We start from the raw sequence: 26,613 nt of genomic DNA, 5'->3' as shown, positions 1-26,613 counted from the left end.
TTACAGTAAACAAGGAAATTACTCCAATGTGACTCTCAAAAGGAACTACTACTGTCAAGTGATTGGACAATAAATAACGTTGGGTTTAATCTTAGTCTTCAGGGGCAGTGAATTTTTCTGTCATGTGACCACAAACAATGTTGGGTTAAAACTTCAGTGACTTAAAATCACTTGGATAGGAGGGATTTGCAATCACTGTAGTTGTGTAGGCAGAACAATATGCAGTTCTCATTTGCTCCTATTATTGTGAGAGAATTAGTACCAATCAAATCTACTTGGAGGAAACACTGGCACCATGAAACCTATTACTGGTAAAATATTGGGACAATTCAGTACCATTTTAGGGGTAAAATTGGTACAATTTATTCCCATTATTGAGAAAATTGATAAAGATTAATCCCAATGCTGGGGAAAAACTCGCACCATTTAAAACCTGTTACTGGTTAAAAATTGGGACAAGCAAAACCCATTTTGGGGTTAAAATTGGTGCAATTTATTCCCATTATTGTGAATGAATAATAATAATAATAATAATAATGACCTTTATTAGTATACTTCCACACAGTGTCTCTTCGCTACTAATATAAAAACTAACTATATAAATAATACTTACAATAAATCAAAATTGATAAAATAGTGAATAATTAACAATTATTCCACTCGCGTTTGTTGGATATGAGATGATAGATAGCCAACGAGGCGCTTAGCGCCGAGTTCGCTATAATCATCTCATATCCAACAAGCGCGAGTGGAATAATTGTTTTATTAAAAACGCCCTCAAGAAATTATTATTTTGTGAGAAGAGACCGGATTTTTTTAGCTCCCTTTTAATCTTAAACTGACGCGTACGCTTACCATATTTGTAGATTATGGTATATTGGCTCATATACCATAATGGCTAAGCCAATAAAAAGTCTTGAATTGCATTATCCAATGATCCAGTTTTTAATAACAAAAACTATACTAGATTATCCATTGCATGTCAGTATGTGTCTCTTAAGATTTATACAAAAAAGTGCATGGTCACTGCAATTCCTTTGCTCCGCAGGAAGCTTATTAAAAACTTCTGCAGCTTGATCTTGTAGAGTGTTCTTCTCAATTTTGTTGGCAAGTTCTTATTTTGGTGATGCTAATGACCTAAGACTATATCTATTTACGACGTGTTGCTTGAGTTTTAGTGGAGAGTCCTCATTATATAATGACTTGTGCGCTACCTTGGCTATATTAAATTTTAAACGCTCTTTGATTGTGAGCCAACCTAGCTTTCTAACATCCTGGAGTCCAGCAAATTTAGTTAACACAAAACCCGCACACGTGTTCTGTACTCTTTGAAGGCGTTTGGTCTGGTACTCTGGGAGAGGACTAAACAGAACGTTACAATAATCCAGTTTAGAGAGTATAAGACTTTCCACCAGTCGTTTTCTTATGTGGTATGGTGCCAAGTTTTTTAGTTTCCATAGTACTGCTAAATCACCGTAACACAATGACAACAGATTCGTTATGTGTTCTTGCCATGCCCTGATCCAGATAAACTCCCAAAGCTTGGTGCTTGAGACTTCCTCAAGTTTAGTGTCACTCCAGTATACATCTGCAGAAAAATCATTTAAAGAGTGTGCGCGCGCCAATTGCCTTGTAGAGAGAAGCATCCATTTGGTTTTTTCTGAATTCAACGCCAAATTGGATGATTCAGAGTAACTGCTCAGGCTTCTTATTGTCTGATTAGCATCCTTTATGCACACCTCTATTTCATGGGGCTTCGAGTGGTGAAGCAACGTGGTATCATCCGCATATTGAAAGCATTTGCAACTCAACTTTTTCTGGAGGTCTGCTACATAGATATTGAAAATTAACGGTCCTAAGATCGATCCTTGAGGGACGCCGAGGCACGTTTCCAACAGCTGAGAACACTTGTCATCTATCATTACATACTGTTGTCTGTCCGTAAGATAGGAGGTCATCCAGGTTAGAAAATCCTTTGAAAAACCCATTAAGTGCATTTTATAAATAACTGACTTGAAGTTCACAGTGTCAAAAGCTTTCGAGTAGTCTGCAAGAATCATGAGAGTTACTTCGCTGCGACGCATTGCACGTGTAATATCGTCTCTAATCCCCAGTAATGTCGTGGCCGTTGAGTGATTCTTTCTAAATCCTGAGATGTTTTCACCAAAAAGTGCTCTTTCTTCAATAAATCCAATTGTCTGATGGGCTACCAGCCTTTCAAAGATTTTGGACAGGGCTGGGAGGATGGATACAGGTCGATAGTCATGTTTAGCCATTGGTTGATCTCTCTTTGTTATCGTGCCACTTTCGAGTCGATAGGGAAATAATTATTTCTGATACAGCAGTTAGTTATATGTGTGAGGGGACCTGCTAACAGCTCCGCAACTGGTTTCAAAAACTTCACTGGGATATTATCTGGACCTGTTGAACTGTCCGTTCTTAGTAATTTGATTTCACGTAAGACCTCTACATGAGTTACCTCGCATAGCTTGAAAGGGACAGAGTCGCTAACATCAGCCAGTGATACGTATGATGCACGATCCTCGCAGTAGATAGCGCTATTTAAGCAATAGCGAAAATCAGACCTGAAAAAAATCAGGCCTGTATGGGACTCGAACCACTGACCTCTGCGATACTAGTGCAGCGCTCTACCAATTGAGCTAACAAGCCAACTGGGAGCAGGCCGTTAAGTTGATTCGTAATAAACCCGTGAAAGAGATAAATGAGATACAATTAATATATGAAGTTCATATATTTACAGGCCTGTAAATATATTTACAGGCCCGTACAGGCCTGATTTTTTTCAGGTCTGATTTTCGCTATTGCTTAAATAGCGCTATCTACTGCGAGGATCGTGCATCATACGTATCTAATACCGCAGTTCAAAATATATGAACTTCATATATTCATTGTATCTCATCAGCCAGTGAATTTATCAGATATAACAGGTCATCAACAGAGTCCCCTGAAGATTTCCCTACGGTTCTCTCTCCTGTAGTGGCGAAGAATGAGTTGAGCTAATAAACCAAAGTTAGCTAATAAAAGAAGTTAGCTAAGACGGTCAACAAAAATGTCAAGTACATATCTATTATGATTGATGGTGGGGAGGATACAGGAGGAGTCGAAAATGAGAAAATCCATTGTAGATTCCGTAGTGGAGCATGGTCAGCCGGTAAACCATCCTGTGGGCCATAAAGCAATCAAGCATGCACATGCTGCAGGTTGGTGTTATAGTATTTTTGAAGCTTATGTCTTGGTATCTTAAGTACTTGAAATATAACGACAGAGTAAATGATAAGTGAGACTTACCATTTACTCACAGTTTTTGAAACACAACATTTGAAAAGCTCTAGAAAACCTAGAAATCAGTATTCTACCTTATCTTTGCAAGTTACAGAATCACATAATTATACTTAAGGTAATCTACAGTTTACAGCGTATCAGACAACTCGAGTCAAAATTAGAACTTTACGTGCATTAAGTCTCAAGTCAATGAGGATGCTCAGGACTGAAGTGCATCAATTGCATGGAAGGAAGGTAGTCAAGTACCCCAACATAAGCTCATATCCCTCGTATCTTTCTCCGCTTTAGGAATTACTGCAACAATAAAGAATTACTGCAACAAAAAAGAATTCCTTTAAAATGCTGAGCATCTCGCACTGGGAAAGCAAGTTAATTGGATTTGACACAGATGGAGCCTCAGTAAACATGGGTAAAAAAGCAGGTGCGGCATCCAAGTTAAAAGAAGACACCCCTTGGCTGATTGTCACCCACTGCCTACCTCACCGTTTGGAATTAACCATGTTAGAGCTTCAGAGATCCTGTGCCACAGTGGAAAAGATGTACACCACCTTAAACCTGATATGGAAGACAATACCACTTTAGTCCCAAGAGCACTAGAGAACTAAAAGCTCTTGCGAACACCATGGGAACTGGCACGTTGAAACCTGGCCAAGTCAAAGGCACAAGGTGGCTTCTCCATGTTAGCAGGGCATTGAAAGGTCTCATTAAGCCACCAAAAGGAGATCTAAAAAAGATCCTGGCCAATATGCTGTAGTCTTACAGCATATGGAGCATCTAGCATCAACATCCCAAAATGCAGAAATAAAAGGGCGGGCAAAGTATATAGCTGCAGTGATGAAAGAGATCGACTTCCTGACCTTCTGTCACTTCTTGGCTGATTTGTTTTCTATCTTGGAAACGATTAGCTTAAAATTTCAGCAGAATTATCTCATTTTGCCTTCTGCAGTTTGTCTGCTACGAGAAACATACACTAGGGTATCTTTGTTGGCAGAACGTGCAGCCCCTGGTGGTTGGCTAGAATCCTTTGAAAAAAAATCGCCAAAAGAAGTGACGACAAAGTCCTCTTCCAAGGGTTAATGGTCACAAGGTGTCTTCCAAGTCAAAGAAGAAGCAGTGTCATTGTGCCAACAAGGACTTAAGGAGAGATTAAGAAATCTGCTTGACGCCACATCACCTGAGAGCTCCAACAAAGAAGAGTCCCCTGCAAGAACCATCATTCAAGATATGCTTGTTTTCAATGCCGATGCATGGCCTCATGATAGCAATAGCTTAGCCGATTTTGGCTCTGAAGAAATTGGAAGGTTAGTTACATGGTTTGAGCCTGTTTTGAAGAAAGGCAGGTGCAATATAGAAGCTGTGCCAAAGCAGTGGGTATCTCTTAAGATGATGGTAAAGACACAGTTTCAGGATATGTCCTACAGAAGGTTGTGGTCAACAATGCTGACCAAAGAACCCTACAAGTCTGACTATCAGGATGTCCTGCATCTCTTGGAGATTCTCCTTGTACTACCCATCTCAAGTGCTCAGTGTGAGCGTGCATTATCCGCCAAAAACCGCATCAAAAGTGCGCAACGTTCCTGCCTAGAGATGGAGACAACAGAGGATCCTCCTGTGACTGAGTTTAATCCGTCACTAGCAGTAGGCCTGTGGTTTTCAAATGGAGAGAAGCCACGAAGGCCATTCTTCAAACACCTTTACGAATATCGTGACATTTTAAGCTAGTTAATATTAACATTTTTTTTTTTGTTCATCAATTGTCTTGAATGAAGGGAACCACAAATCAATAGTTGACAAAAGTTCAAGGTGTAAATAGCAAGTTAAAGAGGCACAAAGGTAGTTCAAATTGGGACAGGTTGCAAACTTATATTTCATCATTTAGAACAAGCAGTTTATACTGGAGTGGTTATTTCTTGTACACAGCCCGTCACAAATCGAACCACAAATCAATAGTTAACGAAACTCAAAACATATAATCCTAAATCAGTTACTGAGAAACAAGGATGGTTGAAATTGCGACAGATTTATTGCAAATTTATATTTAGATCTGTTCACGGAAAAACATCATGCTCCTCCAACAAGTATATTTTTAGATAGATTATACTTGTTTGGTTAGTTGTCTATCTCCAGTTGTACCAGTTACCATTTCTCAAAACGGAAAACTTTAATTTCCTAACAAGTGCCATTCTAAGGGCTATGTAGCTCCAGGTATGTACCCTGTTTTGAAGAAGGTCTGCTCTTGTATTCAGGATTGACTTTCTGTAACTTCTTGACGATTTTGTTGAGGTTTATCAAAAGACTTTTAGTGTATTATATTCTACTTTTTCTTGAAGATAATTTTTGGCGACTAGAATGCTTGTCCTGGCGACCAAAAATTAAAACTTGGAGGCCAGGTGGCCCCAAGATTTTTTCTGAAAGTTGAGCCCTGTACTGGGACAAGAAAATCCTACATGTGGGATTTCAATGGGAATTTTATGATCCATGATTGGATTTGGTAGCACTTTCCCAATAATGGGACTTCCCAAGGAAGTCCCATTTCAATCCCAGTTTTTCACAGTTTTAACCCAAGATGGGAAATCTGAAATTCTTCCTGTGGATCTATTGAAGTTACAAGTTCCATCAGCTAGCATATAACGAAAATGCGCATAAGTATAAATTTAACAACTTTAAAACTGCAAAAAAATTAGTAGGTCACTCTGTGTGGGAGCAAGCACAAGATATCTCGCAATCAATAGTTGCCATTAATACTTTTGTCACATGTCAAATGCATGTCACATATTCTTCGTTTTCAATCACGTGATCACAAATTGGAGGAATCACTTCCGGCGGCATGTTGGAAGATATCCAAAGCTTTCAAAATGGCGGCCGCGACTAGTTCTTCTCGCATTGATATTGTATTTGACGACTATTGGTGAACTTTAATGATGTTACAAAGGCTCGCTATCGTGACAAAACTCTACTGTGTGGTTTTGAAAAAGTTGAAAAAGAGTGATTTTTCAGAAGATTTAAGCTTGCTTCCCGCCGTTCAGTACCCAGATATCATGAACTATTTGGTGGTTCAAACGTCTTGGACAACCATATTACAATCTCAGAGACTTGGCTTGACCCTTCGACGACTGATACTGATATACAAATTTCTGGTTACATTCTATTTAGACAAGACCGTGGAAAGCAGAAGAATGGTGGTGGAGTTGCTGTTTATATTAAAGATACCTACAAGGCTTCCATTTTCACAGAATTGTCCGCTGTTTCTCATTGTAACTTCCAACAGCACTGGTTTAAGGTGGCTGGTACCAGTTTTCATCTTTTTGATGGTTTGCAACTTTGAAAGAATACAACAAAAAGACTGACCAAGGCCAGTTGAACACTTTTACAGGGTTGAATTATATAATCATTGGTTATTCAAAAATAGGTGTCATTTCGTAACTAGCTGTTTCCATGGCAACGCTATCATAGGGTTATTCAGACGCATTTTTTAGCTTGTGGCATAAATAATTCGAAAACTAACCCGTTGACCCAGTGTTTTTTTTCAGTGATTGCATTTGACACTTGAAAAGGAAAATGCACAAAGGCAATTTTCACACGTCACAAATTTCCTTCCATAGAATTTTCTATTTTTCTTCTGATGATTTCTTTCGATGTTATTATCATATTGAAACAATAAAAAGAAGGGGTCACTGGACTTGTTTTCATGCAATAGCTTTCGTGAGTTTAGCAATTTCCATGCGCGTTCTCGTGCATTTAAAAATCTGGATTCTATACGATCGACATTTGCTCATGATCTGTTATAAGTACTGCAAAACTGAGAAAAAAATTTCGTACTTTACATGTTTTACCTGACACGAAATGAGCACTCCTGTCTTTTGATATTTTTGATCCACTGTTGTCTTTGCTCCGCGAAAATATTTCTAGTTTGCTCTCTCTGAAGAAACTGTACTCTTTGTCTTGAGTATTATTACCACGATCGTCGGTTGCTACTGAGTTCTCCTCCAGGATGCTACTTTGATCATGCATCCTTTTGGCAATGGCTTCTCCAGACTTAATAAGATGTAACTTATGTATATAAACTGCTGCACGTCTTTGCACTCATTTCATGTCCATTGCCTTTGATAACAGGTATGCATAAATTATAGTATCTTAATTTTCTCAAAACTGCAAGGGAGGTGTGTTCCGGCTTTTTGTACTCGAAATGTAGGCTGGCATATCCCACTCACTAAAAAGCTAAAAAAAACCTTTAGGGGTGGTTTTACAGAGCACATACAATCATGAATCTATATTATATAACTACCTCTGAAGTATTGTCATGACAAAAATAAAGATCTGAGTTTAAAACTTCGTGTATATTCTCTCTATTCGGTTCACACAAACTTGAAAAAGCCTGTGGGACCCCTGGCAGAGTGAGATTTTGCTTATTATTATGCAAAATATCCCACAAACCCTTGGTATTGTAAACTCAGAATGTAAATTGATGTAATGGCATCGAAATGCGGCGAAGAAGAGGAAACAAGGTATGTAGAACGAGTTTAAACCACCATTTTGAAGTACAGTTTTGACCACCATTTTTAAATTCTCGACATAATCCTTCTTATACCAAAACTATTGAAGTTGAAGTTCATTTATTTGTTTAAGCAGGTTGATTAATTGGCAGCTGTAATAGCTGAAGTGGACCTGTTGTCCTAACCCACCCATCCCACCCCAGCGGAGGACATCCATCACACAGTAATCTCGTGTGTGGGAAATTAACGTCTCCTGCCCCAGCCCTGCAGGAGACGGGACCTCCATTTATTCGTCCCTGTCCGAGAAGACTAGAATATCTAACCATTTCTTGATGTTATAGAGAGGTAGCAAATTCTTAATTATTTTAAGACCTTGAGTGTTGGTCCGGCCAGGGCTCAAACCCTCAACCTCCCGCACTGCAGTCCAGCGCTCTATCCATTGAGCTAACCGGGAGGCGGTTCTATTTGATTTTTGATTCTATTTGTTTCAGAGTTGATAAACTGTGCTCGAAGAGCAGAAAGTGCAGTAAAAGCAATTATCACTCTGGCAGGTACGATTCAAAGAGAGCGGTTGTGAACCAAGTTTGGAACCGTTCTCCGATACAGGTGGGAAATGCAATAAAGAGGGAAGCTAGAGATGCTGTTGAAGCTATCACAAATGATTGTGATCTGAAGAAAATTCGCGTAGAGGAAAGGGAGGCTAGTGTTAATACGAGAGAATCAGAACTAGTAGAAAAGGAGAGAAAGATACATGAAGTAGAAGAAGCGAGCTAATGCAGCAAGACTTGAATCTGGTTGAATTTGACTTTGTGTTCTAAATTAAGATACAGCCGTGCATACATCCTTAAACGTCTGTTTGTGCCTCCACTCACTAAACATGTATATCAGCATCATCTTCTATTGTTGATCCACGTGTAATCTTATAGCAGACATTTCCACTTGGTGGCTTAAAACATTGTGTCATGTAAGCTAAGTAAGCCCTTTATCATATGCGACAAACAAGCTTACATTGTTTTATTTTCTATGCTTTAGAGGAAGTAGAAAGGCGGAAGGAGGCAATTGAGGAGGAGCTTAGAGAGCTGGAGGTGTGGTTAGACAGTATTGTGAAAGAGTACGAGAAAGTTAAGACACTTTTGGAACAAAGGCATCATGCCAAGGCAAGTAGACAGAGTAGTGCAACTACATTTGAAATGGTTAACAACCCTAAATCAAGCACACGATATAGACGGCGACAGGAAACTAGCAATATCCTGGGACTTATTCATGGTGGGGAGCAGGGTGAAATTTATGGTGCTTGGGATATTATTGCATCATGTGCAAAAAAAGAGATCATGGAAAAATTAATAACTTGTCATAAAAGGGGTCGGTCTCTACAGGGTGTGTTTAGGAAGGCAATGAAAGAGTATGGAACCAGTGAAGAAGCCTTAAAGCAGGCTGTTTCTATAAAGTATCAAGCATTTTTGTCTAGTGGAAAGTTTCAACTAATCTGTAAAACCCAAAGTTCTGTGTTTAATGCTGAAAAAGATCTTTGGTTACCCAGGAATGTCAAGTGTGCAGGTGTGAATGTTGCTATTCCTCGTGTAGCATCAGATGAGAAAGTAGACAAGTTTGTAAAGAGTTTAGATATAGAGCATGTATGTGAAATTCCTAATTACTCTAAGGTATCTAGAACTGTCACTGGTTTAGTTTTCATGACACTTGATTTGCATTTGCGTTTACCTTATTTGAGGAACCAGCTCATCTGGTTTAACGAAAATACCAATCATTTTATTGTACAGTTTTCTGATGATGGTGCCCCAGAAACTAGTGATCCAAGTATGTCTATTGGGTCACTAACTGTTTGGAATTTTGGGGATAATGTTAGGAGTAGGGATTTTCAATATCTTTTGCATTGCCTAAGTGTATATGAAAAAGACAGGGTACTGGAAGACCCTTGGAAACAACACACAGAGGAGATGTTAATGCTAGAGGGTAATGTGGTAACTATTTGTGGTCAGCAGTGTACCTTGGAGTTTCAACCTAGTGCTGATCAGTCTTGGCAAAGTTGGGGTAATGGTGAGTTAAATCAGGCTGCTACTTACCCTTCCCCTTAAGCATTTGTTCACAAAGGTAGTTTGGGTACTATGGGGGCATGTATAGGGCATTCATTCTCAGATACCTGGAATCCACCCTCCATGAAGAAGAGGAAAGCAGATCTTCTAAAACTAAACCAGTGTAGAGATTCACTAAGCAAGTCTCTTAGTCAAGCCAAGAAGGATAAAAAAGAACTATCTTTCATGGCAGAGAATGGAATAAGAAAAGTTGTTTACCCCAGGATTGGTGAGTTTGCAGATCGTCAAAGACCAGAGCTAGTGCAAAATGAGATTAATACTTGGCAGCATCTGCTAAATGTTATCTACCGTGAAGCTTTACAGAGAGATTTGATTGAGGACTTTTTAGAGGTTCTGAGTTCACCTTTACAAGTTCAGGATAGTCCTCAGGAGAGAAAAACAGCTTCACTCTATATTGTCAAGTTACCCCGAGGGTGCTGGAGATAGAGTTAGGCAGTCGGAACTAGTTAGAGAGCAACATAAGGTATTTCAGCAAGCAATGGGTAGTTCTGCAGCAAGTGGCAGTGTCATAGGTAATTCAGATAGGAAAGGCTGTCAGTTGGCATTTCTTGCAAAGAAGATTAGGGAACACTACAATGACAAAGACAAAAGGAGCAACAACATTGCTACAAGGTTGATAGGTGAAGAAGCTGTTTCATTAGCCAGGTATTCATTTAGATTAATTGATGCCCTCCGCATGAATGATGAGTCTGGTCCTTAGAGGGTTAAGCACCTGGCCCTTGGTAAGGCAGCTCAGTATCTTCGAGACTCTGGGATGCTCTTCAGCAAGGTTGAGCCAAATTCAGTTGGAATGAATCAACTAAAGCACTCTTGCACCATGTACTTCAACCTTATCTCTCTATTCTTCCCAGATGAACAAGATTTTATAATCAGTTTAATACTATTAGGGTAGAGCCTGAACTTGGAAGAAGTTTCCTCCAATATAGAGGCCCATTAGTATATGGAACTTTATAAATAAAAAAAGTTAAACTACGTAATGTTAGCAAAGGGTTTAAATCAATACTAAGAAAGCACTCAAAAGACATTCTTAAATTCTCATTTAATAAGGAAGCCATTCTAATTTCAAATAAGAAAAACGACTTTGTTTATTATCGATCTTACGGATTCTATAATTCCACCATTTAGTTTATCTATTACTACTATCTATTATCTATTTTAACTTTTACCTATAGCAGCTTTCTTGTAATTAGGCACGTGGTGTAACTGTGTTTGTGGTGTTTGTGATTGTTTTAGTGTATGATATATTTTACATATTTTAGATAGTTTAACATAGCAGGTCCACATCAGCTGATAGCTGCCGATGCAACTATTACTTTATAATTTTTAACCTGCTTTATTAAATAGAGAATTGATTGATTGATTGATTGATTGATGTTGTTAACTTAACAGTTTGGACAATCGGCTATCCCCTACCCTGCAGAATTGCTCTACAGACAGTACAAGGTTGGTTATGGTATTAGTTCTTTGCAGACAAAGGAATCAAAGCATTCAGGTGTGAAGCAGGACCTAAATTTAACGAATAGGTCTCGCTCAACAAGCAATGTAGGTAAGTGGTGGCAGCTAATGCGCACTAATTGTGTCAGGGCATTTGATTTGCCTGAACATCAGCCTGTGCCGTCTACCTACATATCCAACTTCGAGTCTCGACTTCCACCTCACTGCAACGATACCCTTAACTTCTGCAAGTGTGGACGATCACGAGATGAAGCTTCCTTTTGTACATTTTGGGAGGAGTCTAGAGATATTGTAAGGTGTGCCCAAGAAATGAAATTAAATGAAAAAACTTATAGCTATCTTTAAGCCAATCAGGAGTAAAACATGTGAAGTGAGATTCCCAGATGTGGTTCTACTTGAGTCTTATCAAAAGGTTGCACACTCATCAAGAGAACAACTGGCTAGGCCATTTAGTAAGATTAAACCTCAAATGATGAATGTTAAGGAACTGAAAGAAGAACTATGTGTAAGAGGAGCATCGTTAACTGAGGATAAAGCTCATCTTATTAGAAGATTGGAAGGGCTTCTTGCAGCAGAAGTTAGTTAGACATTCATCATTCTATAAATGTCCCTTTTTGTTACAAAAAGAAATAAGGGACTTCAAGGAGAACATCACAAAGCCTAATTCTAAATCATTCATATTATTGTTTTCATTATTATAATGAATAATATGTCATTGATCCAAATTTTATAAAAATAGTGTATGCATATATGTGATAATTCTAATATAGGAACTTAAAACTGAATTGATGAGTTCCAGGAAAAAGTAAAGCTGGATCTGTCCATCTCAACACAACTGCTGTAATTAAGTATCAAATTTGGATAAAATATGTTTCATAAGATCATGATTTTGCAGCTCTAGTCTTAATATGATATTCATGTACGTACTTTGAAAGTGTCAAGAGTGACATGAGTCAGAGGGCCCCAAATGTTACCTTTGTGAACAAAAAAAGAAATATTATTGATTCAAGGCACTTAACAAAAAAGTCATTACCTGGTGTTGCTGATAATAAGTGTATTAAACAAATAATCCAATACAAAATATTGAAAAGATACTGAACATTACCCACCCCTCAACACAATACAAAACCAACAGTGTTTTCTAAAGCATCAAGAACAGCCTGATTTTGCTCTCCTGACAGTGCTACTTCATGCCACTCTAGTTATTTAAACCATCTAAGTCTCAATATCCACATACAAATTCTCCTCGCTGATATCTATACATTTCCTTCAAGGAGTAACTGAGTGAAATTGGTGAAATATCAAAGCATTTTCCCTAAGGGGATTTTTTAATTCCCTTAACCTTTCTCTTGATAATGTACTGACAATTTTGACAAGATGCTGAAAATTTTATAGTATCTACCAGCATCATTAGGTTTTTTCTTTCTTTTTGTTAAGAACATTTGAATAGATATTTGAACTTACAAACCTAATGAATTACTGATATAAACCAGTGATAAATACATGTTGTGGTTCAATTTTGTCCTTCCTTTCAATTTTATCTTCCCTTCGTCTAAAACTCGTTACCATACATTACCACAAGACAAAGTAAAATTAAGATTGAACCAAAGAACCAAAACAATAATATTACTTCACAAGCTAATACAAGCGAAATAAACAAGATTTGTTTTGCAGTAAAAAAATGCAGACCTATTCAATGTTCATAAGTTTTTGTTTTTGATTATCAATAGCAAAATCCTCCTCATTGTACCTTTGAATAAAAGGAGAAAGGGTCAAACGATTTGTTGACATATTGTAGCGTAGTGTAATGGGAGTATTCCTTCTAATAACTACAGAAGATCGCCCGGCATAGTGATATTTACCGTCCGTCTGCTTTCTGAATTTCCACTTGTGTAAATTGTTTTGCCCAAAGAATCTAGAAGGACAAAATATTTTTCCAGCGGAGGCCTGCTTTTTAATAAAATTTCCACTTTATTCCCTTTCCCTGATAAATCAACTTCACAGCCATATCCTCGAGCAAGAGTCATGACGTGTCTGTATACCATCCAAGGGATAAAAAGAGTTGTTGGATTGGTGAGCCCCGTTGCCTTTCAGTGAGTTTGCTTGTGCTTTAAGCTTTCCACTAATTCCCGCAAATATGAATGGACGAGGGGTCCAGAAAGATCGAGTTCATTTCCACACACCTTCTCATGAAGAGAATCCATCTCTCCCATTCTATAGTTTGGCTTGTTTTTAGCCTTTCTCGCGGACTTTATCCATACTTTTTCCACGGAAAACTTTATTTCTACCGTACTGGTGTTCCAAAATACGTCTTTTCGCTCCGATCTATCGTTTTTAGCCCTTAAATCTAAATGCACATGCTCCCTTTGGTCCGCCATACTTTTCACGTGTGTTTTCTAGACAGGTACTGGGGGAAAACTGCTGTCAATAGATGACCCCGCACAAACGGGAGAAAACTCCTTGGTTACGCCCATAATTAAAAAGAGTACAAAGAGTTGGCATGATAAAGAAAATCACCAGTTTTAGCTCCATGACTTACTACACGTGCAGCAAGCTTACGCTTTCGCATGTTTGTATATCTTCGAACATGGTCCACTTCCGGTGTTTTAATCCCGACCTCAGAGGAAGTGATGTCAAGTGAAAACGAACAATATGTGGCATAAAGTTTTTATTATGTGTAAAATCTATACGCACATATGTGACATATATGTGTCATATGTCACATGTATATGTAGCAGATATATGTACAATATATGTGGTTTTGGTAAGGGCAGGTAGTACTCCAGAAATGAACAAAGAGCCCAAGTCACTTACCACATTTTTAGCACCAATTGTTGATTAATTGAAAGCATTGTGGAAAGAAGTAAAATTTATGACAAGCCAATGTCCCGGACCATTAACTTACCGGGGTGCTCTTCTCCTTGCTTCGGCTGATCTTCCAGCTGTGTGGAAGCTTTGTGGATTCAAAGGACACTCTGCACATCAGGGGTGTTCCAAGTGTTTTAAGTTCTTTCCTGGGAATTTGGGTGAGCAAAGAGACTAATCTGGGTTTGACAGGAGTATGTGGCCACCTCGTCACAATAGCAGCCATCGGAAACATGCAGAAATGGGGAGAAAAGCACTAACGAAAACCAAACAATGAGCTATTAGCAACAAAGTATGGTGTTTACTACAGCTGTCTCTTAGAACTTGGAATACCTTGACGCTGACAAATTCACAGCTATTGACCCTATGCATAATTTGTTTCTGGGAACTGCAAAGCATGTTTTTAAGTTATGGATAAAGAACAAGTATTTAACAAAGAAAGACCTGAAGGCTATCGAAACCCTGATTAATTCATTTGATATTGGCACTGAAGTTGGGTAGTTACCACACAGAATTGCATCAAATTATGGCAGCTATATGGCACTGCAGTGGAAGAAATGGACTTTGATTTATTCATTGTTTCGTTTCAAGAGTCTGTTGCCAGAAAATGACTTCGAATGTTGGCAGACATTTGTTCTTGCATGCCAGTATTTGTGTTCTCCAGTTTTAACAAGGACTGACATTCTTAAGGGTGATCTGCTTTTGTTAAGTTTGGAGAGCGTATCGAACAGTTGTACGGGAGAAAGGCTGTCACACCAAATATGCATCTTCACTGTAATTTAAAAGATTGCCTTTTGGAATGTGGACCTGTGCATGCATTTTGGTGTTTTAGTTTTAAACGTTTTAATGGGATTCTTGGAGGGATGCAAGTAAATGGAAGATATGTTGAGATGCAGTTCATGCGTAAACTTCAGACCAGCCGGTTTGTCTAAAATGTGAACTTTCCTGACAAGTTTCTAGATACCTTTCTGCCATTTTTTCAAACAAGAAAGAACAGAGTCAGTGGAAGGTCTCATCGTAAGGAATGCTACCAAGCTAGTCAAAAGTGCTTGTTGTCTAACGCTGGGAGACATTCAGTGGTCAGACCTTTCCCAAGTTGTTTTCCAAACTCATCTAAGCACTTTGTATTCAGTGTTGATGAACTGAGGACACTCCTTGAATGTTATAAGACATTATATCCTGGACAAGTGGTTGAGGTCACCTCAAACATTGCACGGAAGTATTCTGTGAAACTTGGAACTGGGAAATTTGACTCGAAACCTACCATCAGCACCAATAATTTGTTGAAACCTACCATCAGCACCAATAATGGCCTCTTGGAATGGTAATAATGTTTCCATTGATTTCACCTTTGCTAAAAGACCTGGAGTTGTTCTCTTTTATTTCATGCACAGTGTAAAGGTTAATGACTAGTGCTATCAAGATGCACTTGCTGTTGTTTGGTGGTATCAAGCTTACCAGGAAAAAGATTATAATGGAAAACCTATTCTTGTTTGGAAAAATAGTTATGCACCCTGTGGGCCTGTATAATTTGTTCCAGTGCAACGGATAGCACAAAGATTTGCGTGTTCTTTAGGTGAGCTAAGTGAAGAGGAAAACTAGTGGTTAGTCCTATTCCTAGATCTTAATTTTCCATTTTCGAGACTTTTGAAAAGCAGGGTAAAAATTTAAATGGAGGTTCTGATAAAAGTATTGCAGTACTACCATATTGGCATTATGATGGGAATAGAACTCCCTAAAAATGGACAGCATCCCTGTTGTATGCCACTTGAAACCATCGACAACCTCACCACAGTAACCAAAAACAAGTGTATATCTAATATTCAGAGGGGTCTAGATGTTTTTTGGTCTTGCAAAAGGTCACGAGGAAGTTTCCAATTTGTCTCAATTTGTTAAGACCAACCAACCACCATTTAACACCTAAGAACCTGATAAGACTCCTACAGCCAACATTCTCTGAGGAAGGTACAAGAAAATATGTCATTGCAGCATCATTCTTAATGTCATTTGAAATCATATTTTGCACTGTGTTAATCTGAAAACAATTTTTAATTGAAAGTACCAAAGCTTTTAGAAAGGAGAAGGAAATATACTCGCTATTTATAACATATGTAAGGGAAGTGGGTAGCAGACCTCGGGCAGTCACACTGGAATCCATCCTTATTTTTGTAAGGGAGCTTTGGAAGAGCAAGTACTAGGCTTTTCTGTAAATCCATCCATTCAATTTGAACTGTTATGGTTACCCAATTCAGTCAAATTGAGTTGAAAAATATTGGAGTGATGTATTTTTCATCATATGGCTTCACCACATGACTTGCAAACATTGATTGGCTATGGGTGCTTCATATATACCTAGCTACAGTAGCATAGACCCTATGCAAAAAGAGCAATAGACTGGGAATTAGTACCTTAAGCAATCAATATTCTAACAATCTTGTTTAGGAAAAAGAATAGAGTGCATTAATATTAATACTAAAATGCTGACGGATAACCAACAGGGAGCTTTTGGACAACAATATTATATTTTGAGGCTTTGAAATCTCTTCAGAATAACAAAGCACCAGGAAACAATGGTTTGACTGTGGAATTTTACCTTGGCTTTTGGCATCTCATGTGGAGGTGCCATGTCAATCCCTTAAATTTCGCTCATGAACAGGGACAACTATCCAACTCACAGAAACAGGCCATGGCTACTTTGATAAAAAAGAGAGACAAAGACAGACATTTTATAAAGAATTGGAGACTAATCTCGTTAATCAATGTCAATGTTAAAGTCATATCTATAGCAACTGCAAGGCTAGGACAAATGGCAAAGACAAATTCTACCTGATTTGATCCACCCTAACCAGAATAGCTTTATTAAAGGGGGATCAATTGTGGACAGAGTTTGAACAGTGAAGATGTACTTTAATTTGACCAATTTACAGGTTGTTCTGGTATTATAATAATAATAATAATAATAATAATAATAATTCCTTTATTTAAACTGTAAAAACTGATCAGCGGAATCAACATAGAAAACGCTGGTATAAACTGGTGATCAGTGCCTATAAATACTACTAACAAAATACAATTTACTATCTATATAAGTTCGGATTACATAGAAAATCACCCCAAAACTTATATGCTACATTTGTGTTGTGCCTTATCTGATTCTAATAGAAGTTTAAAAGTTTTAATTTTAAAAATTCTCAGCGTTTTGCAAGCATGCAGTTATTTGCGGAGGTCATTCCATGCCTTTGCAGTGGCCCATAACTGTTTTGTATCTTGACAGATGGAGTTCCTTGCTATCTCTGAGGGCTTTACGTCCAAGTTCTGATCTCAATACAAAATACCCTTGAATTTGCCTGGAGCAGTGATAATCATTTACAATTTTATATACTAGTTGGAGACAAAGATGGCGGTGCCTATTGGATAATGTTAACAGGCCAAGCCTCTCCCTTATTGACTGCATGCACGTTAAGTGATTTACTCTTAAGATTATTTGGATTGCTTTGTTTTGCAACCTTTCCAAAATATCAGAGCTATTCTTGCTGCAAAAACCCCATACGATGCAGCCATAATCTAAAATAGGTAAAATTGTCATTTTGTAAAGCTTCGATTAAATAGCAGAACTAAGAAAAGATGAAATTCTCTTTGAAAGCTTCAGTTTAGGATAAACTCTTGTGGCAATGTATAACGCATGATTGTTCCATGATAATGATTCGCCTACTACCATGCCAGGATACTTGAAATTTTCCTGCTGTTTTATCCCATTGGTTGGTTTTAAGTACCTCCTGGGACGCAATGGTTGTTTACCATTTACCACAAATTCCCTGAAATTCCGGTTGGGATGTAAATGGCAAACATTTTCTCAGTTTGTCCCACTGGAAAATTCCTGGGAAAAGCGGAAGTTCTATATATATTCTATTGATAAGTGTGGGCTTTCAAACTACTGTCAGTTATTTCTTACAAAAATTTCTTTTGGTTTCTTCCTTCCCATGTCACAATTGGGGCTTCGCCACTGAATTTGCCACAAAGTAAAGAAAACGTAATCCCTCTGGAACCCATGGCTTACCTTAATTTATAGTAAAAGTACGAAATTTAACCTTTCAACAAAATGTTTTCATTTAATGCAATATACATACTTCAGAAACGCCGTGTAATGGTAACAGAGTCCTACATCTCAATGAGGGCGTTTGTCCATTCGAAGAACATTCTTGTGAAGGCTTGGAGTATCTTTCTCTTATTATTTCCATTTAGTTGGAACTAGGCTGGTACCCTGTTAAGTTCTGTGTATAAGACATAGGGGGGCCCTCTTTCTATACCTAGATTCAACTAAGGCCTTGTCCACAAATATCCGGATATTTTTTAGTCCACAACTTTTTCTTTCTGGATATGGCTATCGTCCACACATATCCAGCAAATTCACGAGCAAATCTGGATATTTTTTAATCTGCTCTCCAGAGTGGAAATTTTTTAATCCGATAACATTTTGGATACGTGTGGATGGTCGAATCCACATTTTTTTTTTGATAGATTACCTCACAAGATTGGCGCCAGTGTTTACCACGCAAAGTTAAATATGCCTGCTGATCAAAGGAAAATAGTGATTTATGAAGCGATCTAAAATATTACCATATTTACTCTGGCACGACTCCCAGACAATGTTCTCCATAGATTTTCCTGCTTTGCACTATATTGTTGTACTATATTGTTGAGGGTTGTTCCCCTCATTCTTCTTAGCTTTCTTGCCTGATTTCGACATGTTTTTAACTGTTTGAATGTAAACTAAAACATCAGACGGTGGCTGATGATTGCGAAAGCATGAAACTACGAGTCACGGAAACTTTGTTTCGTTGTTGGTTTTTCTATTTCTAAGTAAAGTATTAAGGACTAAGTCCATCTGATTCTGACGACGCTTTTGATCTTGTCACGATTTCACCATGTCATCCGTATTGGGAGAAGCCGCAGAAACAATGTGGCAATCATAAAATCGTTGCTTCGTTTTATATCAATTATCCACGGGAGCTTTAAGTTTTCTTTTAAAAAAAGCCCTTTTACCTTGGAATTTCAAATGCACAGGGGACAAAGAGGTTAGTTGCCTGCTTGGGACCAGTTCTCAAATTCTGGTTGCCAACTCCTAATTTTTGGTCGCATTGGCGACCAGTCAGTCGCAATTTTGGACCCCACTAATGTGAGAACACTGTGTGCCATTTATGCTGTAGCTAAGCACCACCTCTTTGACGTCATTCCATCATGATTCGACTATTCCAGAAGATTGTGTGACGTCATGATGTCATTCATAATCCTGTGATGTCATTAACCATATATGGGAGATAATTAGATGTACTGACTTCTTATTGGTAAATTCCAGTCAGAGGTCCTATACTACTCTCGAATGACCTTTTCTGGGCTTATGAAATGTGTTGGGGAGATAGTTGCACATGCAATAGCTCACTGTGAGATTGGTTTTTTAAGACTTTCACCAGTGTGCTACTGGTATCTGATCCACCAAGATGTTTCTGAAGCGATATCATATGCCAACATCTCAGACATCCCAGATATCTATCTATCTGATCATATCAGGAAGATATGCTGAATAGTTTGTCTGACCATATACCAGACCCATTTAAGTTCGTTTGAGCAGATTCAACAGAGATTATGTGTTTAATTTTAATGAAAAACATACATATAGGCTTCCCACTTTTCAATTTATGGCTAAAAGCCTGGGCTGCTACAACACTACATTAAAATCATTTATAGTCGGTCGTGTAAGGAGTAAGGAACGCAATTCCTAAAGAATTTCGTCAACTCTCCAAAGAAGCTTTTAAGAAAAATTTTCATGACTTTTTGCTCTTGATAATGGAAGCAGAGGACAATTATGTTGAAGTGCCTAATCTACAAAAAATGGCATATTCTGTATCCTTGAATCAACGTACTAACAATTGATAGCTTCTGTTTGGAGTAAATTTGATTTTAAATATTATTGTAATAATATCTGATTGTAAGACTATATATTTTGTAACCTTAGCCTGTTTTTCAGTAATTCTTATTTATCCAGATAGTTTATTTAGTTACTTTACAATTATTATTAGTTAGTTAGTTAGTTTACAATTATATTATCTGTTATGAGTGCTGTAACCTTACCTCTCCGCCCGCCTCATCTAGCTTTTGCTATTTGTGGGTAGAGATGGCAAAATGATGTCTGTGAAATAAAGAGTTCATTCATTCAAGACCATTTGTGGGTTCACTGTAATCTCCACATGATGATGGTTGTTCTATTTGCAAAAATGTCATTTAGGCATGCTTACTTTATTGGGGAGGTCCTCATTTCTTGCCAGCAGTCAGGATACCAACTTCTGTAGTGAGATGATGTGTTTTGAGAGGGGGAAAAGACCACTCTTCAACCTCAGTAGATTTTTATCTACTGAATCACTCCAAATGTAATAGATGACGTTTTATCTGCCCTAATCAAAACATGACAAAGTCTACATCCCCACTATTTGGCAATCTTCTAACCCAAAGTCTTTCTTCATATTCGATTGTATCCACCATGTTGGAGAAAAAAACCCTCCAGGGGACCCTCAGTGGATGCAATAGACTGGTTTGAGGCTGAAGGGTATTTTCGATGAATTCATCACTGATGAATTTAAAGTTTGAATGAATTCAGTATTCCCTTGAATTTTTGCACATGCAATGCAACAGTTTGATGAATTCAGTGTTTTGATGAATTTAAGTTTTCAGTCTCGATAAATTCAACATGGTTTTGATGAATTCACTCAAGTATTCTGTGAATTCAAACCTTTGGTGAACAAAAGAGTAGGTGAATTCACAACATTGAATTTTGAACCCGATAAAATGCCATACAAAACCAGTAGTAGCTGTGAATTGGCGGTAAATTTTTTACGTTACAATTATAACAATTTACAATTTATCACTTATACAGCGCTATTTACTATGACAGACCAACAGGGCTTTACAATCAATCCTAACCCACCCACCCCACCCCAGGGGAGGACATCCATCACACAGTAATCTCGTGCGTGGCAAATTCACGTCTCCTATCCCTAACCCTGTAGGAGACGGGACCTCCATTTCTTTGTCCCTATTCGAGAGGACTAGAATATCTAACCATTTCTTGATGTTATAGAAAGGTAGCATCTTCTTCTTAATTATTTCAAGACCTTGAGAGTTGGTCTGGCTGGGGCTAAAACCCTCGACCTCCCGCACAACAGTCCAGCGCTCTATCCATTGAGCTAACCAGTCCAGCTAACTCCTTAAGAACTTTTACATCAAGTTAAGAGCAAAAGGAAAACATAAAAAAATATGTAGGCATGTATCCAAAAAGCACGGGCTAAACGACTAAAGAAAGTTAACAGATAATGAAATTTATCGTGCGTTCACTAAGCGTATTAGAGACTGCGATAAACAAAGGTTAACATGTTATGGTCCAGTGAGTTTTGTTTTAAAAGTATTTAATTGAAAGTAATAAGCGACATCATTGCTTCCATAAATTTTGCAACTGTATCTAGTCTGTCGAGACCAGTTAACTTAACCATCTTCATTTACAAAGCATTTAAAAGGAGTTCACCAACAGTCTCTCTACTGCTAAGTAAGTCAAAATGTGTTCCGTTCAAGAATTGCAGCGAGTTGATCAGGAGCTCTCTTCAGAGCTTATAGAAACCTCAATCAACCCTGCATTCTTCCACATATCTACTCCGCTTGTTTACGGCTACAACCTGATGTTCTACCACCAAATCAGCAGAGAGGGACTGTTTGCGCCAAAACTCGTGCACGTGACCTTGCTGTGTGGCATGCGGTTTCGTTTGTTTTGTTTGTTTTTACTCTCGCCATTCTGTCTAGATTTTGTCATGTAGTTCGTTGCGTAGATAAATCCTGCTAAAATTGAACATACTCGTCTTCCTGAATCCTTGTTAAATCGCCAGAACATCTGGTAGCAGAGTGAGGTTGCCGGTAGGTAACTTTATCTGTTCAACTTGATAAGTTCTATGTCTGTGTGCGAGATTGAAATGTCATCAGAAGAGCTTGTTCCCGACCACGTGCAATTAGTGAGTGAACAAGTAATGCATATCACGGTCGGACCCAGCCATCCTAACAATTGGAAAATGGAAAAGGAAAAGGCTAAGAGTAAGCTGTCGTGCCCAAAGGCCACTGTCACAAGGCACATTAATGTCGCTGAAAACCTGTTCAAGAGCCCTGGAAGTCGAAGGAGATTACGTGAACTTCGTGACAAGATCGATAAAGCATTAAAAGAACTCGAATTAATCAGCGAAGAGTACATATAACTTCTGGAGCTCGAGCAACTGCAGGATCACCTCGATACAATGGGAGGTGCCATTGGAAAAGCGAATGTATGTCTTGAAAACATTGATATCTCGTTGAGCAAAAGAGAAAATGAGCCCCCTTCCGAGATTGGAAGTCAGTACGCGCCTTCACTCCAATTCCATTCGGCCAGCGGCCATAGTTCAACTTCACGCGCGAGCGAGAACGGAAGACTCGCGCGCGTGATGGATCTGCAAATTAAACAGGCAAAAAGGGAAGCACAGCAGCGGTTAGAAGAGGAGCGTAAGCGGGCCGAAATTCTTGAACAAGAAAGATGATTGCAGGAACACCGTCATATACGAGAACTTGAATATCAAGCTGAAAGATTATGACCAGCAGCTCAGCTTAGCATCCAGGATAAAGAGACAAGGGGCTCAGAAAATATCGAAAACCGCCCGAAGGATTTTGAAGATGTCGAAACTGGAACCGTCTACCGAGAAATCGAGCCCAAAGTTCTTGTAAATATGGATATTGACGAAAATCCAGGTGGTCTTTTGCCTTCGCGAAATGTAAAATTGCCGTACCTGGTTAAATCGTCCACGTTGTGCAAAGAGACTCCCCAGATCAATCAAGATCACTGTGACATGGAGGAACGCTTTGATGTTTCATGGATTAAGGCACTCTCGCCTAAGCAGAGTACACTAAAGGGAGAGAAAAACTCACTCAGAGTTAATGCCAGCATTCGTAAAATCAATACCGCATTTAGACTTACCACGGTTTTCAGGGGATCCGCTCAAGTGGCCCCAATTCATATCATCATTCAAATGTTTAGTTCATGACCAACCACTCACTGATATGCAGCGAATGACTTACCTCCAAAGGGCTTTGGTTGGGAATGCGAAGAAAGCTATTGGAGGAATGCTCAACCATGGCCATCTCTACAAAGCAGCTCTGACGGAACTTGAAGAACAGTTTGGAAATGAGGAACTCGTTCCTGGAGCCCTCATGGGGACAGTACTCGACCACCCAATCGTTGTTGAGGGAGACACCATACAACTCCGCTCGTTGTACAACACATGGGATACTCACATGATTTAGCGTCTTCAACAAACACCCGTGCCGCATTACAGAAATTGCCCGACTCGTTAAAGGAAAAGTGGGGAGAGAAGAAGGTTGAAATGCACCCCACCATTCCTACATTAGTTGACCTTGATGAATGGCTTCGTACGAGACTGCACGCTAAGACCTTAGTCAGTGAGCTGCCACCTAGCTTACGCAAGCCACCAAAGAATGGTCGTACTGGCAATAGAGGACCGCAGCGAAGGGATCGACGCATCGAAAACCGTCAAGAACAACCTTCCCTATTCTCAACCCTAGCTACAGGTGCTACAACAGAGAATCGAAGCTCACCTTCAGCTAAAACCTGCATGGTGTGCGATGAGAAACACTGGATTGAGAAGTGTGACAAATTTCTAGTGATGGATGTGAATCAGAGATTTCAGTTAGTCAAGGAAAAGAAGTTGTGCTTTTGCTGCTTTAAGTCAACAGGTCACTGATCTCGTGACTGTACGCACAAAAAACTATGTGATATACAAGGCTGTAACAAATACCACCACCCGCTCATCCACTGGGCAGCGCCAGTTTTCGTTGAAAGGCCACCTTCGGACAGTACCATACCCATTCCGCCATTGAATGTCGTGGCACCCGTCTTCGTTGGTAGTTCGTCTGTGAATGGAGTTTCCTCCGCAGTTTTGCTGCAAATAGTACCCGTTGCCATTGTGACTCCCAACGGCGTGAGAGCAGACACGTTTGCACTTTTGGACTCCGGCAGCCAAACTTCGCTCATCTTAGAAAACTTTGCTGACGCTATTAGTCTCGTTGGTGAAGATAGCCCTCTACAACTTGGCACAATTAACTTGTCTGGTGAACCACTACGTTCAAAAAAGGTGTCCTTCCACGTTGGTGGAGTTGAAGAAACAAAAACAGACACCCAGTTGGCCGTAGACGAAGCTTGAACCATACCACAGTTGAAACTTCCCCCGCAAAGGGTTACGCATACCATGATGCAGGACTTCCATCACCTGACAGATCTGAGTATCCTCAAAGTCGATTCCAAACACGTGACAGTTTTACTGGGAGCGAATGTTTTGGAGGCGATACTACAGCGTGATGTACGAAGAGGTCGTCCGGGACAGCCGGTCGCCATTCTCACAGCCTTTGGCTGGACCCTTGCTGGCTCAGTCAATTCAGTCATGAAACCCAAGCGTCTACATGTCATGCACATGCACCGTGTCCTGAATGTTGAAGAATCATTCAGCAAGCAAGTAGAAGACTGGTGGCAAACGGAATCATTTGGTACAAAGTACAAAGACACAACACCCCGTTCTCATGAAGAAAAAAAGGGCTCTTGAAACGTCAGAGAGAAATGTGAAACATGTGTCTGACGGGTATGAAGCCGGAATGTTGTGGAACGAACAAGATGTGAAGTTTCCTGACAACCACCTCATAGCAGAAAAGCGACTGGAGTCTACTGAAAGGAAACTAAAGCATGACGAGGAACTTGCAAAGAAATACTGTGCCATTATTGACGACTATGTTGACAAAGGCTACGCCCGGCGAAGCATCTGTCCCGACTCCGAAACAGTGGTTTCAGCCGCACCATCTGGTCCGCAATCCCAACAAGCCAGACAAAGTCAGAATCGTTATGGACGCTGCCGCCAAGCATGATGGAGTATCACTGAATGACAAACTTTGCATTGGGCGCAATCTTCTGAATAGCCTAGTGGGTGTGCTGTTGCGGTTTAGAGAGCAGCGCGTTGGCTTGGCCGCTGACATCGAAGCCGTGTTCCACCAGGTTCAAATTATAGAAGAAGATCAACCCGCCCTGAGGTTCCTGTGGCGGAACTTGGAAGTGCAGCGCCCGCCTGATGTATATCAGATGCTCGTCATGATTTTCGGAGCTGCGTCCTCCCCATGCATGGCAAACTATGTATTGAGAAGGATGGCTCTTGACAATTATGGAGGCACTGTATTCTCCACAGAAACGATCGAGGCTGTAGAGAAGAGTTTCTACATGGATGTGACTTCTTGAAATCTGTGTGTGACGAAGCTACCGCAGTGTGAATGGTTCCATGAGATGACCTCTCTCTTGGCACACGGCGCTTTCAGGCTGACCAAGTGGATCTGCTCCTCCCATGAAGTCTTGTCCCAGATCTCTGACCGAGAGAAAGCAAGCCCTTTGGTCAATTTGAACTTTGATGAATTGCCAATTGAATGCACACTGGGCTTAAAATGGAACACTGAAACTGACTGTTTTCGTTTCTCTCCTTGCTTACATCAGACTCCTGAGTCAACCAAGTGTGGCGTCCTAAGCCGCATATCAACCATTTTCGATCAATTGGGAGTGCTACCTCCATACATACTACCCGCGAAATGCCTAATCCAGTCGTTGTGGCGTAAGAATAAGGGCTGGGATGAGCCTTTAGACGAAGAAGACCAGAGTACTTGGGAGGAATGGCTTGATGACCTGACGAAACTAAGTTAATTTGAACTGCCTCGTTGTTTCTGTGTTAATACCTGTCCTGAAGCGTCGGTACAACTTCACGTGTTTGCCGACGCATCCAAAATGGAATTTGGCGCCGTTTGCTATGCTAGGTACCTACTCCCTGACGGCACGATTAAAGTTTCGTTTGTTATGGCGAGGAACCGCATCTCACCACTGAAACAGTTAAGCATACCTCGACTAGAGCTTCAAGCCCCTGTCTTAGCTGTAAGGTTATGCTGCGTGATCAAACGAGAGTTGACTGTTAGCATTGAAGACACCATAAGTTTGGAGTGACTCCAAAACTGTGCTGCAATACATAGCCAATGAAAGCCGACGCTTTTACATATTCGTGGCTAATCGGGTCTCAGAGATTCATGACTCGACCAACCCCACACAGTGGAGACATATTCCCGGTCATTTCAACCCGGCCGACAATTGCACCCGAGATCTCTGAGTTGCAGACTTGGATCAGCATTGCCGATGGTTTAATGGCCCCGCCTTTCTTTCCAAAGCTGAAGAACACTGGCCTTGGAGTTTGTTTACTGGACCACTCTGTAAAAATGACAAGGGAGTAAAG

The 26,613-nt window shown here is 39.6% G+C and overlaps 2 protein-coding genes and 3 pseudogenes across 2 annotated transcripts; all 5 read left to right on the top strand.

Annotated features, from left to right (window-relative positions):
* Positions 1 to 3,642: 3,642 nt before the first annotated feature.
* LOC148735480 (zinc finger protein 862-like) lies at positions 3,643 to 4,410 on the top strand (annotated as a pseudogene).
* Positions 4,410 to 5,025, top strand: LOC148735479 (zinc finger protein 862-like). The gene has a single exon (XM_088753270.1). It carries the CDS (start codon positions 4,528 to 4,530, stop codon positions 5,023 to 5,025), a length of 498 nt encoding a protein of 165 aa, XP_088609396.1. The 5' UTR covers positions 4,410 to 4,527.
* Positions 5,026 to 8,785: 3,760 nt separating this feature from the next.
* On the top strand, positions 8,786 to 11,969 carry LOC148735478 (uncharacterized; annotated as a pseudogene).
* Positions 11,970 to 14,408: 2,439 nt separating this feature from the next.
* LOC148735477 (uncharacterized) lies at positions 14,409 to 15,855 on the top strand (annotated as a pseudogene).
* Positions 15,856 to 25,040: 9,185 nt separating this feature from the next.
* On the top strand, positions 25,041 to 25,583 carry LOC148735476 (uncharacterized). Its single transcript, XM_088752959.1, has one exon. It carries the CDS (start codon positions 25,041 to 25,043, stop codon positions 25,581 to 25,583), a length of 543 nt encoding a protein of 180 aa, XP_088609085.1.
* The last annotated feature ends 1,030 nt before the right edge of the window (positions 25,584 to 26,613 follow it).

Source organism: Stylophora pistillata, chromosome 3 (assembly GCF_964205215.1).
Source record: "Stylophora pistillata chromosome 3, jaStyPist1.2, whole genome shotgun sequence".
NCBI classification, from domain to species: Eukaryota; Metazoa; Cnidaria; class Anthozoa; order Scleractinia; family Pocilloporidae; genus Stylophora; species Stylophora pistillata.
Note: the sequence above shows the minus strand (reverse complement) of the source record. Positions and strands in the feature narration are given on the sequence as shown.